Genomic DNA, 16,159 nt, shown 5'->3' on the forward strand with positions numbered 1-16,159 from the left:
TTATCGTGATGGGATAATGTTCGTTCTCGGAACGGCTGGCTTTCTCCTATCCTGTCTTCCTTCTCTCTTCGATTTCGGGACGACTGCGTCTGCCTTGTAAGCGCTAGGCCGCGGGTTCGATTCCCGCCCGGGGCGGATTTTATCCTGATGGGATAATGTTCGGGTGGCGCGTCTGCCTTGTAAGCGCTAGGCCGCGGGTTCGATTCCCGCCCGGGACGGATTTTATCCTGATGGGATAATGTTCGTTCTGGGACCTCCTATCTTGTCTTCCTTCTCTCTTCGATATCGGGACGATAAGACCATAGCAGTTACAGTTCCCTCTGTCAAACCTCTTAGAAAAAAAAAAGGATTTCATGACCCAGCGGTGATAGCAAGTTGAACGCAGCAGTTCCCATTGGATCACTGATGTTAAGCAACGTTGCGTGTAGTTGGTACCCGGATGGGTGACCATCTGGACAATCGCGTGCTGCTACCTTTAGCAAACCCACTCAGACTGGGTGAGGATGTTTGGAGACCATTAACTTCTCACGGAATGGAGAGTAAAACCCCCGCTACTAAAACCTCAGCCGTTTTACAGTGTCGTTAAACCTCTTTTATTTTTCTGTCACATTTAGGGTCTCCAGATCAAATTTTTAAAAAGTAGGACATTTGTGAGAGAAATGAGTGAAAACTCCTTTATTTGTATAAATAAATGTCTAAAAAGAAAAAGAAATGAGTGAAAACTCCTTTATTTGTATAAATAAATGTCTAAAGAGAAAAAGAAATGAGTGAAAAAAGGAAAGAAGGAAAAAAAACTTCGGAAACAATTCAACTTGCAATTTCTCCGTTTCTAATGCATTTCCGAGAAAAAACAATATAAATTACCACTCTTGCCTGCAGGCATTCCTAACTACAACTTAGTACTAACTGATTCAAAATCACACACAGTGTGTTAATATGTAACTCTGCTAATCTATATGCAATGTGTGCATTTAATTCACTTCACAAGATATGCGAGACCATTAAGAGCCTCTGGAATTTGTACCATTGAGTTAACCCTCTCATGTCATTAGTATTTTCTGATGAAAACTGCTTCTTAAAATAAAAAAAACTGCTTCAGAAAGGGAACTCTAACTGCTACTAAGGTCTTACCATCCTGAAAGCGAAGACAGAAGGAGGACAGGATAGAAGAAAGCCAGTCGTTCCGAGAACGAACTCTTTCTGTTTAGTATAAAATCCGTCCCGGGCGAGAATCGAACCGCGTCCTTCTGTTTTATAAGGTAGACTCTGCCGGACAGGTTTTCCCCGTTTAAGGCTCTTTTTAACATTACGGACGGTAGGTCATTAGGGCCGATTCCAAAGGGTTAAAACAGTAGCAGTGAGTTTTATAGTCATTACTAGGTATATTCAGACTGATGTGAGCTTAGTTTGACGTCTATCAGGGACTTGGTTTAGATTTAGATACAGCTTTGGAGAGACTCTTCACACTTAAACTTTAAGTTTAAGTGTTAACAGGCCTATAAGACTATGTACCTACCCCTCTACATGAAAATTGCCGTATAATACAAGTTGCAGTCTAAATAGATGTGAAATAGCCCTTAAAGTCCTAAACTCAACTTATGAGGATCTTTATAAAGTATTCTACATCAGAACCCTTCTAGATAAAAGTATAGGAACCTGATGGCTGAGTGGGCCTCAGGACAAAACCCACCCGTGTGCCGAGTGGTCAACCTGGAAATGCTGGGTTCGAATTTTGGCCGGGGCGGAAATTTTCTCAAGAATGAAAATTCATCAACAAGAATGTACCATGAAGTATTGAAGTATATAATACAAAAGAGGCTCCAAGGTACGTTTTTACTTTCCTTATCCTAATATAGGAAGGAAAGTAATTATTTTTTAAAATTGTTATTTATTTATTTAAATTTTAAATTGATGATTTTTTTAAAGAAAGTATTCTAGGCCCTGTTTCTATCTTTGTATACCTCCTCTATCCTTAACATTGCCGAGATAATCAGTAGATAATACAAAGGTATAACTATCTTATAGTAAGGCAATCGTTACATATGTACATAACTATCTTATGTACCTACATAAGTACATAGTATATAGGTACTAAGATAATATGTAAATAGTAAGTACCTAAGTACATAGAGGACTATTTTATCTCAGTATAGCCATCAGGTACAAGTAGCATAATCCTATGTAATGTTTACTTTAATTAAATTAAATGAGAAGTACCTACTTACCTACCGGGCTTAGAGCTTAGAGGTCTACTCTAAATAACAGTACTACAGTCAAACGTGGATACGAGAGTCTACAGTCAAACTTGGATAAGTCCAACACACGCTACAGTCAAATGTGGATAGCAGTGAACAAGGTATTGAACTAAAAATACCCTTACTACAGTCAAACATGTATGAGAGCGAAATCAAAGGAGGAGCCATTTTTGTAAATCCGAGGTTCAATGAGAACACTGCATTCCTTGCAATCTAGGTACGTTTTTTATTATTATTATTATTATTATTATTATTATTATTATTATTATTATTATTATTATTATTATTATTATTATTATTATTATTATTATTATTATTATTATTATTATTATTATTATTATTATTATTATTATTATTATTATTATTATTATTATTATTATTATTATTATTATTATTATTATTATTATTATTATTATTATTATTATTATTATTATTATTATTATTATTATTATTATTATTATTATTATTATTATTATTATTATTATTATTATTATTATTATTATTATTATTATTATTATTATTATTATTATTATTATTATTATTATTATTATTATTATTATTATTATTATTATTATTATTATTATTATTATTATTATTATTATTATTATTATTATTATTATTATTATTATTATTATTATTATTATTATTATTATTATTATTATTATTATTATTATTATTATTATTATTATTATTATTATTATTATTATTATTATTATTATTATTATTATTATTATTATTATTATTATTATTATTATTATTATTATTATTATTATTATTATTATTATTATTATTATTATTATTATTATTATTATTATTATTATTATTATTATTATTATTATTATTATTATTATTATTATTATTATTATTATTATTATTATTATTATTATTATTATTATTATTATTATTATTATTATTATTATTATTATTATTATTATTATTATTATTATTATTATTATTATTATTATTATTATTATTATTATTATTATTATTATTATTATTATTATTATTATTATTATTATTATTATTATTATTATTATTATTATTATTATTATTATTATTATTATTATTATTATTATTATTATTATTATTATTATTATTATTATTATTATTATTATTATTATTATTATTATTATTATTATTATTATTATCTAGTATCTTGAGATACGTCCCTGCCCTGCTTATTAGTCTACCCTGCTTATTATCACTGCTGTTTCACCTTATGAGGGATTCGAACCATAAACCTCCAGTTCTGAAATTCCTCCCGCGCTAACTGCTTGAGCCACTGAGGTTGGTTCGTTTTGTTATTTCATAAAACCTATAAATAGTTAACCTACTTACTTGAATATGAAAAAAAAATCTCAAAGTTACAAATTCTCGTTTTGTTATTCTATAAAAGCCATAGGTAAAAATAATATACCGAGGGGTTGGGTAAGGTAGGGGGGGGGCGTGAAAAATGAGAATATGCCCAAAGGGGGCGCCATGCAAACAAGTTTGAGAACCACTGTGCTAGGCCATCCTAGGACTTACTGAAATTGTTCTTAGGCTAGAAGCACTGAGTATAGAGGAGTAGCTAACCAGCCTCTGATGTGGCATACATCATCTTGATTTGATATCAAAAATACATTATGATTTGAATAGGGATCCCGTTATGATTCCAGTGATGCAGTACTATATAGTGGCACTCATGCCTCGTATAATAATATAGGGGGACCTAGTATGTCCTGTACCAACCTCAGTGGTGTAGTGGTTGGCGCGGTAGACTTCGGATCTGGAGGTTGGTGGTTCGAGTCGAGGTCAAGTCCTGGAATTTAGCGTGGTACAGGGAACGACATTTGTGACCATGCATTTATGCTTGACACAGTTAAAATTCTTACGCACCTACTTTAACATCTTTACTAGTCCACTAGGTATTTAACATCTTCCCATCCTAACGGAAGCAAGACCGTAGGAATGTAATTTCGGCAGTTCAAATCACACCGTAATACATCAAGATAGAAAATAACCCACTACTACAATAGGTACCGTGTGTTCTGTGTACTAAGGATACCCACAACATCACTAAACTTACTACAATAGGTACCGTGTGTTCTGTGTACTAAGGATACCTGTACATAACACACAAGTCAATCTAGTTTATATTAACATATTTTACATGCATAGCATATTTATTTACATATCTATACACATATTATGTATTGTACTGTATTTACACACATTTAAATACATAGCCACTTGAGGTACTCGTATGTACATACATGTTAGGCACTAACGACGAATGCAGCAAACGAGGAAAAAACAATCGCCCTAAGTATTTTTAATCACACACATAAACAGATTATCGTAAGCGCTAGGTCGCGGGTTCGATTCCCGCCCGGGGCGGATTTTATCCTGATGGGATAATGTTCGTTCTCGGAACGACTGGCTTTATGTGTGTGTGCGTATGTGTGTGTGTGCGTATGAGAGTGTGACACCAGTAATTGCGTATCTGTGAGAACTGTCTTCTGATACGTGTAGGTGTGTAACTTAAAAAAAAAAAATGAAGTCCGCCCCGGGCGGGAACAAACCTAGCGCTTACCAACCAAACGAACTAGGCTTACATTGTTTGAGATTTAAGTCGTCCTTTGGGCCTCAAATCAGTCTGGGAGCTCATGACATGACCTTGATCAGTTCAGGCTGCTTTCCTTGGATTGGACGAGGAAGATTGAAATGTCGACACAAACGTTAACAACAACCTTGATCAGTTGGAATTTTGTGAGCTCATCGAAGCATGATGCAATGATCTTATATTGGTTTAGAATCAATGGTTTTGGATGATTCAAGATTCAGACAACTTGAACCCGTCTAGAGATTGAGAGAGGAGTAAACTTTCTGCAATGTGGTTAACGTGGTTTGGTGACGACTCTTGTCACAAAGAGATCTAGATACTAAAATCTAAAATCAACTCTATAGTTACTCAGAGAAAACCTGTGATTAAGGTGAATGCTCAGGGTATTGCATAAATTAGCATTGTTGGTACGCCTTCTGTCTTCTCACTTCTACTAATTGTGATTTTTTTTTTTTTTTTTTTTTTTTTTTTTTTTTGTGGTTTTAAATTCAGGGTGTAGTTACTCCGTACACTCTCTCTCTTATAAAATATTGTCGATAAAGTATTGTCAATATATTGACGAAAATATTGATAATGTGCAGGCGGTATATCACCTAAGAGCCATATCTAGATGTTGAGCTCTAATAAAATCGAAACATGTACGGTGTTCTAACATCGCCAAAGGTGTGGATTCGATGATGCGACATGATAAAATTCCAAAAATAGATTCGAAGATCAATTGATTAGCATAATATTACGGTTGAAAAGGTAACGTAAACGGAGACAAATGATACGGGCAATGGGATTTATTTTTAAACATGGAGACCTGACGACTCAAATCAGAATTGTCAGATAACAAGGCTATGGAAATGACGTAAGAGCAATTGAACAAGGAACTTGTAGAAAACTTGACACCCACCCCAATCAGACTGAGTCACGTGATATGAGGGTTGAACATGAATAGACGCAGATGTCAGGCAAAAAAAACTCACCAGGCTGCTGTATTTTGCAAGCATGCCTTTCACAGTCTTCCAGTTCATTTTGAAACAACATGGCTGCGAAGCACGTGATACGAGGGTTGAGTAAGACGCAGATCACAGGCAAAAAAACGTGTTTGAGGGCTGATATGTGAGACATTTCAGGCAAAATCTCACCTGTCTGTTTGTTGTAATCATTTCATAATCATTATATCATGCCATTTGTATTATTTTAGTTCATCTTGTTTTGAAGCAACGCAACGAGCTAATCATACCTATCGTTATACCAGATAGGTACCTATGTATGTAGTCAATGAGATCAACATATTGGGGGTAAGGAGAGGAAAACGATCAATAAAATTGATTACTTAACGGACTACCCATGACGGATTTGGGTTGCCAAAACGATAACGATTTAGAATAGAATATACCCTACATACATTCCCAGAATGAAGCTGAAAAGTCATTTTTTTACACCCATAGTCTGATAGAGGCATTTGGAACAGATATACCTATATTTTCGCCCACTTTGTATGTCTTCATTATGTCAAAAAACATATCCTTTGTATGAAAGTGGATGAACTAGAATTGGAAACTTTTTGAAATCCAACCTCAACAAAATGAACTTCCAAAGAAGACTGCTTGCTGATTTAAAATACTATTCTCAGTTTATCAATGTTTATATCTTGGTAGATATGAATGAAAACAGAATTATGAATAAGAGCAACAAACGGTAATTATTCAGAAGCCACGACAAAACATTGCCTATTTTGAGTAAAATCAAGGACTCACCATTTTCTTTGAACTTCTTGTCCTCGTACGCCATGTAATGAGGACTCCGGATGGTGTGATAACTGGTGGCATCTGTCATGTAAATAAGATCCATGGTGAAACACGTGGTTTGGGCCCAAAGGTCTCAAGTCTTGACGAAATGTTCCCAAGGAAAATTGTGAGAAAGTCACCGATTTAGCACTAGAGATTATTGGGATTTTGGAAACTATCACACTCTAGGTTGAAATTTGAGATCTTTGTAGAATGTAACAATTATTTCCTAAAATTTAAAAAGTTGATACTTATTTTAGAATGAACACATGTAGCAAAAAAGTTGTTTTAAAAAATAATCGAAAATTTTTTACAATTAAATACAATGATTTTAACTGTCTGTTAGAGATGTATGCGCTTCTTGAGGTAGGACTTAAATGTCTTGATGAGGGCTGTTTTGAACAGTGTCAGTTCCCCGTTATTGTCATCTGTCGTTGACAGTTCATTTGAATTCAAAAACTGTTCTCCGTTGAATCTCATGAATGAAAGATTAGATCAATTCACACAATCACAAAAATGGATGTTAGTTTAAAAGAAGGATAATTTTTCAATAAGTTTCACGTGCAAGCTTTAATTGCGTCTTTAAAAAACGAACTGTTTGCCAAGAACTTTCGTAAAACAACTGGTGAGTTGAACTTTTAAATATTAACTGAATGAAAACATTCTCTATTTTACGCGCTACGTTTTTTTATTCACTAGTACAAAAATGTGTAAACAAAAATCTCGTTTCCATTATTGAATGAAACCGCGCTTCCAATGTACTACCTTTCCCGTAGACGAGAACACTTGAAATACGAGTTGATTGTGGAATATTTTCGTTTCAGCTGTTTTAACTATAACAGTATTTTGGCGCCCAATGGGAACCCAAAACTTAATGAGCAAAAGACTGTTCTTAAGATGACCGTGCTACTATGAAATTTTCATGAAACATCAAAATCGGACAATCTGTTCTGGAGTTATGGTGAAGAATTTTCTATCGTCAAAGGGCAACAATTACAATGTTGAACTGCAAAAAATAACTTTGTAAAACAATAAAATGAGGAACTGTGAAATAGTGAATGCAGCTCGAGGAAAGCGGGAAAGTATTGATCGCGAACTGTGTGGACGAAGGGAAAAAAGCTCTCGTATGTCACTTCTCAGTCGGGATAGCACCAAGACGCATGCGCCGTGGTGAAGCCCAGGACTGGCGCACGTGAGATTCATAGCGTACTCCACGTGAAATGAGGTCTGGGTATCCTTGCACTAGGAGAGTGAGATACTGATAGAGAGAGAGAGAGAGAGAGGAAATATTAGGATAGAATAGAATATGCCTGAAGGTGGGGCCAAATAGTCGGTAAAAAGAACAATAATGACCTATATCTGTAATAAGTTGATACTATCACGGACACGGAAAGCCAAGCCAATAAGTTATTAAATATTTATTTATTTATTTATATTTATTAGAGTAAACAAATTTTTACTTACGAATATCTACATCAGAGTATATGCCTTTTTATACTGCCAGCATACCTGACTGAAAAGTCCCTTTACTCTGGCAGTCCGACAAAGGCTTCAAAAAAATCCAATGGAAGAGACTTTTCCGTCCACATTGAAACGGGGGACCTCCAATTTAATATGGACTAGCAAATTTGCTCTTTTATATGCAACAATTGCAACATGTTTAGGCTTAAGTAAACCCCACACTCCTATTTGTATATATTATTATTGAATTATAATGTAATGGTTATAATGAGAGTAACCTTAGAGAGCTACCATAAGCCATCATTTCTTATGAAATATTGATTTTTAAAGGGTGGTTTTCATGTGCTATTAAGGTAATTTATTCCTTTATGTCACTTTTTGACCTCTTTCCTTTCTTGGTCCAAGAAGTTTTTTCTTTCCTTGACCTAGTAATTTCTTTTTTCATTTCTCTCTTTCTCCTCCTTCTTCTCTTCTGCGTTTTCCTCAATTTCCTCCTTCCTGTATCCTTCTTTTTTCTTTGCGAACACTTGACATTTAGTTGGCCACGGCACATGCAATTTGTTTGCTTGCTGTAAAAGGTTGGGTAGCATTTTTATTGCTCAATAGTAACTCAATACCTCTAAAAAAAAAAAAAAAAAAAAAAAAAAAAAAAAACACTTCAAAAAGTAAATCCTGAACTCTGACGTCACGGCATACGCTCCCGTACACGATGACGTCACATCAAATATCCTGAGCAAAGTTCCCTCGCAGCTCGCAGGCAACACATTATTGTGTTTGTGCGCATACGTTTCTGCGCATTTCTTTCTGCTCCTCCGCCAGCGTTCTTGCATACTGGCGAAACCCGAGCAAAGCTCCCTCCCCAAACACATTAATGTGTTTGTGCGCATACGTTGCTGCGCATTTCTTTCTGCTCCTCCGCAAGTGTGCTTGCATACTGGCGCTACCTAGCGGACGAAAGAGACAACTGTCTGAAGTCTGACGTCACACATCTTTAAACTCTTTCATTAGAACGGAAAAACAAAATTGAATTTTCGACCTTGTACAGTGCTTTTTTTTTAATTTTTTCGGAGTTTTGACCTCAGTTTTGGATTTTTCACAACTTTTGACATAGGAATCGACCATTTATTAATAATTTTTACCCTCTATTGCTTGCAATTTGTAAGTTGCAAAAGTTTTTCTCCCTGGGTTTATTTTACTCGTGTAAGCAGAAACTCCTGTAAGCTGACGTCCTGGTTTCCTTTGCAGGAAGTGCTAAGGAAGACACTATGCCATTCCGAGAACAAAACTTATCTGTTTAGGATGAAGATCGCTCCGGATGGCAATTGAACCCATAACCTAGCGCTTACAATGCTTACATGCTACCTTTCAAGCTAACTAGGCTGGCAAGAACAAACACAAGTTTATTAATAACTACATCTACATCCGACTAGTCCTACAAGCATAACTTCCAACAAGTATTAGAATTAGCACAATACGGGTTGCGAATTCACAACAAGTTCACTTTGAGATAACCTAACTGCTCGGGTCATCGATTCGAATCCTCGTTACGTAAAGCGTCAGAAACCCTGATGCGAGAATCTCTCTAAATTAGCGAACACTTTCATCAGAAATAAATGGAAACCATTGTCAGAGAATAAAGACCTGTGAAAAGTTTGTTTGAATGTTCTACATATTAACTAGGTACTGATTAGTTAATAGAGCATCCACCTGCAGTAAAATAATAATGATAAAAAAAAAAAATCGTCTGGGCCAGGGTGAGCCTTTATATTAATAAATAGGCTAAAACAAAGACCGCATTCCTATTAAAGGCCTAAATTTAAATTTGGAATAAGTCAGTGTAAAGGTCTAAATTTAAATTTGAAATAAAGAAAATTGCTTGTAAAAAAAAAGCATCAAAATTTAAGTTTAGAGCTTCCTAAGTTAGAGCTTCCAAATCCAAAAGTAACCAAGGTCTTATCAGGAACTAAATTTAAAGTAGGGGTACTTAAATTTTCGGTGAATTAGTCCAAGTAGGCATACTCAGAGAAAAGGCCATTGTACCGTCACCTGGACTAAATTTGGAGTAAAGGTAAAGAAAGTCCACACAAAATAAATGACCGCTTTGGACGTCGAGAGGAAATTGCTTCCTCTTCATGATTCAAACGGACTGACTTGGTATCAATTCGAGCATCTCGTATCTTGTCTGCAAGAGGATTTGCGATATGCTGAAATGAGGTTCCACCATTGTGTACAAGAGATACGACGCAGAAATGAAGTTCTATACTGCACCCGAGGTAATCACCTAGGGATCATCCCGTCATTTCGTGTTTATCAAGTTACCACATTACTTTTTTTATTCCCTGGACCGCAAAGTACTTTCTCAGGTTCAACATTACCTCAATCACATCTATGAAGATCAATCGATTGAATTCCTCAATAGATATCAAATCGATCGGGCAGCATCCTATCCTCTGATTTGATGAGTAGCCTACTGGTCCCGAGTCCTATTTCAGGATTCCGGATATCAAATAAGGAATATTAACGCAGATAGACCAAAGGGTAACATTATAGTTGAAGAAAGCCAGCCTACTTAGCTTAGTTGGTAGTGCGTCTGCCTTGTAAGCGCTAGGCCGCGGGTTCGATTCCCACCCGGGGCGGATTTTATCCTGATGGGATAATGTTCGTTCTCGGAACGGCTGGCTTTCTCCTATCCTGTCTTCCTTCTCTCTTCGATTTCGGGACGATAAGACCATAGCAGTTACAGTTCCCTCTGTCAAACCTCTTAAAAAAAAAAGTCCACGTTAATATGAAACGAATAAAAAATAGTGGAGGAAGAATAGAAAATTAGGTACACTCCTTCGCAATTTTTGTAGAACTATCCGCTATGCCCAACCCTGGGGCATATCATTCAAATGAACCTGTAAATTCACAAAACTCCCAATTCCCAAATTTTACCTCCAGATCTTTACGTGAAAGCTGACAATAAAAAGAGTACTCGTATCAGATTTCCTGGAGCCACGAATTTGAATAAGAGAGAGGGAATGACCTGATTTCGAATGAGTGGAACGATGGAAGGAAGATGAAGCACAGGCAGAAGAAGAAAGTCATGGGGGAGAAATCTGGGAGACTGGTATGGGTGTGCTGATCAAGAAGAATTGATGAGGAATGCAAGAATCAAAGACGAGATTGCCATCATGATTTGCAACCTCCGATAGGAGAGGAAGAGGAAGAGGAAGAGGAAGAGGAAGAGGAAGAAGAAGAAGAAAAAGAAGAAGAAGAAGAAGAAGAAGAAGAAGAAGAAGAAGAAGAAGAAGAAGAAGAAGAAGAAGAAGAAGAAGAAGAAGTACAAGAAGAAGAAGAAGAAGAAGAAGAAGAAGAAGAAGAAGAAGAAGAAGAAGAAGAAGAAGAAGAAGAAGAAGAAGAAGTACTATAGGATCAAGTAAAACATTGTCAAACTCTTTATATCCGCATGTCACCTGGTATGCTTTAAAAGTCCAAGGACGATGATTATTTGATCTCGGGTTCAATCCTCAGCTACATATGTCCAACTGATGAGTCCAAATAAGGATGAAACACGTGTCTTGGGCTGCTTAGTGATTTTGTCTGGTTTCGTTGTATAACTCATGTAGTGATTTAAAGGATACCTACTTAAATGTTAATAAAAAAATACATATTGTTACAATCCTACAAAGTTCATAAAAAAAAACTTTCAATTTTAAAATAATAACATTGTTTGTTCCCGGATAGATGGATAGTGTGTGCTGTTCTTACGATTGTATAGATGTGAGAATAAAGGCCATAAAATAGACCTAGGTTATTCCGTTAGTTCCCAGTTACCTACCAATTTTCTCTGATCGAAACACTCTTCTGGAGTTCTAGACCAAACATGATAAGGAGCCAACCTAGTTAGCTTAGTTGGTAGCGCGTCTGCCTTGTAAGCGCTAGGCCGAGGGTTCTATTCCCGCCCGGGGCGGATTTTATCCTGATGGGATAATGTTCGTTCTCGATTTCGGGACGATAAGACCATATCAGTTAAAGTTCCTCTGTCAAACCTCTTAAAAAAAAAAAAAAAAAAAAAAAAAAAAAAAAAAAAAAAAAATTTAAATTTCTTTTTTCAAACCTTTTAAAAAAAAAAAAAAAAAAAAAAAAAAAAAACATAAGGAAGTGATTAACTGTTCACAGTCAGCATACTCATACAGCAATTTGTAGCATCTAGCATCTAATAGTGCAATTCCTATTTGCATCTACTATTATCTTCTATTGCAGTTCTGCAACCTCAATTATTCACAAATTATCACTGTGGTCTATGATTTTCATGCTATGAACGAAGTGGAAAATCAGACTTCAATGCCAGATGTCAATACCAAGCGATTTATGTATTCAAGTCTTAATAAGAACAGTATTGATTGAGAATAATTATATTAAATTGATTTCCGCACATGTCAAAAGTGGCGTGTGTAAGAAGGGAAGGGGGGAAGATTTTATTATTATTATTATTATTATTATTATTATTATTATTATTATTATTATTATTATTATTATTATTATTTGATGATGTAAGACCGACTGGATTAGTTATCATCATTGGACTCAATTGCTCAACAAAGCAATTAAATGTAACGGCTTTGTTTTTCTCAATGGCAGCAGAAAAGGTCTGTATGCGATAAAGACAATAGCATTTGCCTTATCAGAACCTTTGGGGCGGAAAATCTCCAAACTGCACACGACTTGCAATGTAGAATGGTACAGTTGCGCTTACGTGGGTGAAGTTTCTAAGTCAAAGAGCAGAAAAAACGAGGAACAATGGAATTTTCCTTTTTCTTCTACGACTTCTAGATCCCGAGATAAATCGATTTAAAAAATACCAGTAAATCCTGAACTCTGACGTCACGGCATACGCTCCCGTACACGATGACGTCACATCAAATGTCCCGAGCAAAGCTCCCTCGCAGGCAACCTGAAACTTCTGAGCAATTCCTGTTCCATATTCCAATGTTATTATTCAACAACATTGACTTTCTGTGGGGTTTCCTTCTTATTGCAGACACTCTGAAAGTGCTGAAAGACCTGACAGACAAATATGCAGACGGAGTAACCAAACTAAATGCATACGGTGGAATTATTCGAGAACGGCTAGTGCAGGTTGAAAGTGTGCTGACAAAATTGGAACAGCTGGATTACACTCCGTCAAGTAAGTTATTGTTTCGTCACGTAAGTTATTGTTTACGAGTATTAATAATAATAATAGACTCTTGAGTGGAAGGTAACCACTAGGTGAGGTTAACGCCCGAGGCGTTCTCTACCACCTAACCTTTAGAGCTCCATTATTATGTGGTCACACTCTCAAATAAATGAGGATAAAATTCCATGCCTCGGCTGGGATCGAACCCACGCCCTCCTGTTTACCAGGCGAGCGTCTTGACCACTACGCCACGGAGGCAGGTTAAGTATTGGATTTTTTGATCTCGAACAAGTCTTTTTTCTCTTTAGATCTCTCTGTTCTCCAGGTGAAGGGAGCACACTATTGGGACTTGGGTGATGGATAAATCTATGGTGGGCATAGGCCCTGTCCAGTGTTTTCTTAATGGATCAATCACGCTTGGTCCGTAGTGATTCCTCCAGTAGGGCTATAACCAAAGACGATTTCTCCACTCATATTTCAGAAAATCTTCATTCATAGAAACATAATAGGGGCAATAACTGACGATGGTGTTGTTTGTAACTCTGGTGGAGACAACTAGGAACTAATAACTAAGGAGTACCTACATATTAAAACCAAAGTGACTTTTTCTAATGCCCTCATGTTTGAGGGGCAATAACTGACGATGGTGTTGCTTGAAACTCTGGTGGAGACAACTAGGAACTAATAACTAAGGAGTACCTACATATTAAAACCAAAGTGACTTTTTCTAATGCCCTCATGTTTGCTAATCCTTTCCAAATCATTACTTAACATTGCTTCCAGAATGTATCAACAAAGAGAGACAACAGATGTGTGAGAAGATGGCCAAATTCAACGACGAGTTTCTCAAAGACGTGAAATCTATGAACGAGGTGAAGTTAGTTCTCAAACTGTTGGATGACCAGATGATCAAAATATACGGCATAGAGCACGTCAAGTCTGGTCTGAACACGATGATCAACCTGCTGAGCTTTCTAGCCAAAGCTATCGATCATTTGGAAGGCGAGACGAAGCAGTTGATGAAGAAAACCAACATTTAATGAATCTACTACAATTTTAAAATAAATCTACTAGGTAAAAAAAAAAGAAAATAAAATAAATCTACCATTAGAAATGACTTTTATTCTATCCTGTCTCATAGAGACTGAATAGTCCTTAAACTTTTTTATTTGATGGTAATGCCACAGGAGATACAAGATACAACCAATGTCCGTTTTCACGTCAGACGTCATTCCTTAATCTGTCTTAGTCCTCAATACCTATAGGTACATGAAACGTTGGACTGATCCAGTTTGTCATTGGTAGACGAATCCACTTAACCAGGTCAGAAAACGATCTCTGCCAGCCAATTAAATCCAAGATGAAACTTTTTGAAAGGGTCTTCACCAAATCTTCGGGGCAAGAATTTATCTTGGAACAAAATACACACTTTTTAGACCTTGACTTTTCATAAAGGTCTCACGAAAATCTCGCGGAGTCTTCTGCTGGGAATCGAACCCAGGTCTTCTGAATGGTAAACGTTTGACTTACCGCATGGTGATGCAAGGATTGGCTCAGTCTCGACTTGTTCACGTTGACCAGGAGGGTACAGTGGTGGTAAGAACTAGGTCTGCCCAGCTTGGCTGCGGTGCCAGAAATCTGAGATATCTTGGGTTAAGGAATCAAACGGGTGGGTGAAGGTTTGAGAAAAGCTGATGACAATGGGCAATATGTAATCAAGTAGGCTAAATTTGACTCAACTCTACCAGTTATAGCTCTACGCATCAACAAAATAATAACATGTATTTTTTATTTTATTTTTTTTTTTTTTTTAATTAACATTTATCCTTTAAATCACTACATGAGTTATACAACGAAACCAGACCAAATCACTAAGCAGCCCAAGACACGTGTTTCGTCCTTATTTGGACTCATCAGTTGGACATAGCTGGGGATTGAACCCGAGACCCTTGGATTGGGAAACAGAGACCTTTACAAGCAAGCCACCATGACTTGGTGATGTGATATGGTTTCGTTGTAGTATTTAAACCCGATACTCAAAGAGGTTCTTACACCATTACATCGAGTATTTAGAAATCCCACCAGAGTGCAGCATATATAAGCATTCGAACAATTACCCCGGAATCCTTCTGTGTGTAAGCTGGACGATTTATAAGCTAGTTACATTCAGTTACCTATAGAGTGAAGACGATATATATGCTGCACTCTGGTGGGATTTCTAAATACTCGATGTAATGGTGTAAGAACCTCTTTGAGTACCGGGTTTAAATACTACAACGAAACCATACCACATCACCAAGTCATGGTGGCTTGCTTGTAAAGGTCTCTGTTTCCCAATCCAAGGGTCTCGGGTTCAATCCCCAGCTATGTCCAACTGATGAGTCCAAATAAGGACGAAACACGTGTCTTGGGCTGCTTAGTGATTTGGTCTGGTTTCGTTGTATAACTCATGTAGTGATTTAAAGGATAAATGTTAAAAAAAAAAAAAAAAAAAAAAAAAAGGAAATTTAGTGATTGTGACTCATCATGTTGCGGTTCTGTGATCGACCCCTAACTTGGGTTCTGGAACCTACACCTTTGTCGTCTGGAGTGTTCGGTTCGGTGGTACTGAACCACTTAGCACTATGACCAAAGCAACAATCATAAATTTGGCTATGAGTTTTCTCCCTATGAGTTATTCTCAGAATATGGCTAATTACTCATAAATCTTTAGGGTTGTCTCACGTCGATGCGCTCGCTCTTCCGTCCGAATAAGGCAGCATTAATGTAAAGCTCTTACACCTCTTAGGTACGCGTGTTTAGAATTTCAAAAAAAAATACTTGACTTCACCTATCAGTGTCCTACATGTAGCTGTTAGTAATGACACTTATTCAAGTCGGTATAAAGTACCAAATCACC

The 16,159-nt window shown here is 36.1% G+C and overlaps 2 protein-coding genes across 3 annotated transcripts in view; one reads left to right on the forward strand and one right to left on the reverse strand.

Annotated features, from left to right (window-relative positions):
- The first annotated feature begins 9,255 nt into the window (after positions 1-9,255).
- Positions 9,256-14,335, forward strand: LOC103520496. Its single transcript, XM_008485621.3, has 3 exons — positions 9,256-10,372; positions 13,123-13,269; positions 14,044-14,335. The coding sequence occupies exons 1-3, from the start codon at positions 10,192-10,194 to the stop codon at positions 14,298-14,300; spliced, it is 585 nt and encodes a 194-aa protein (XP_008483843.1). The 5' UTR covers positions 9,256-10,191; the 3' UTR covers positions 14,301-14,335.
- Positions 14,336-14,468: 133 nt separating this feature from the next.
- LOC103520679 (lipoyltransferase 1, mitochondrial-like) overlaps positions 14,469-16,159 on the reverse strand; it is a 10,547-nt gene continuing 8,856 nt past the window's right edge. For both annotated transcript variants that reach the window (XM_008485811.3, XM_017449311.2), the window contains one exon: positions 14,469-14,898. In XM_008485811.3, the coding sequence (XP_008484033.1) occupies positions 14,719-14,898 (180 nt within the window). In that variant the 3' untranslated portion in view covers positions 14,469-14,718. The remainder of the gene's footprint in view (positions 14,899-16,159) is intronic.

This window comes from Diaphorina citri, unplaced genomic scaffold, assembly GCF_000475195.1.
Source record: "Diaphorina citri unplaced genomic scaffold, Diaci psyllid genome assembly version 1.1 scaffold4, whole genome shotgun sequence".
Classification (NCBI taxonomy): domain Eukaryota; kingdom Metazoa; phylum Arthropoda; class Insecta; order Hemiptera; family Psyllidae; genus Diaphorina; species Diaphorina citri.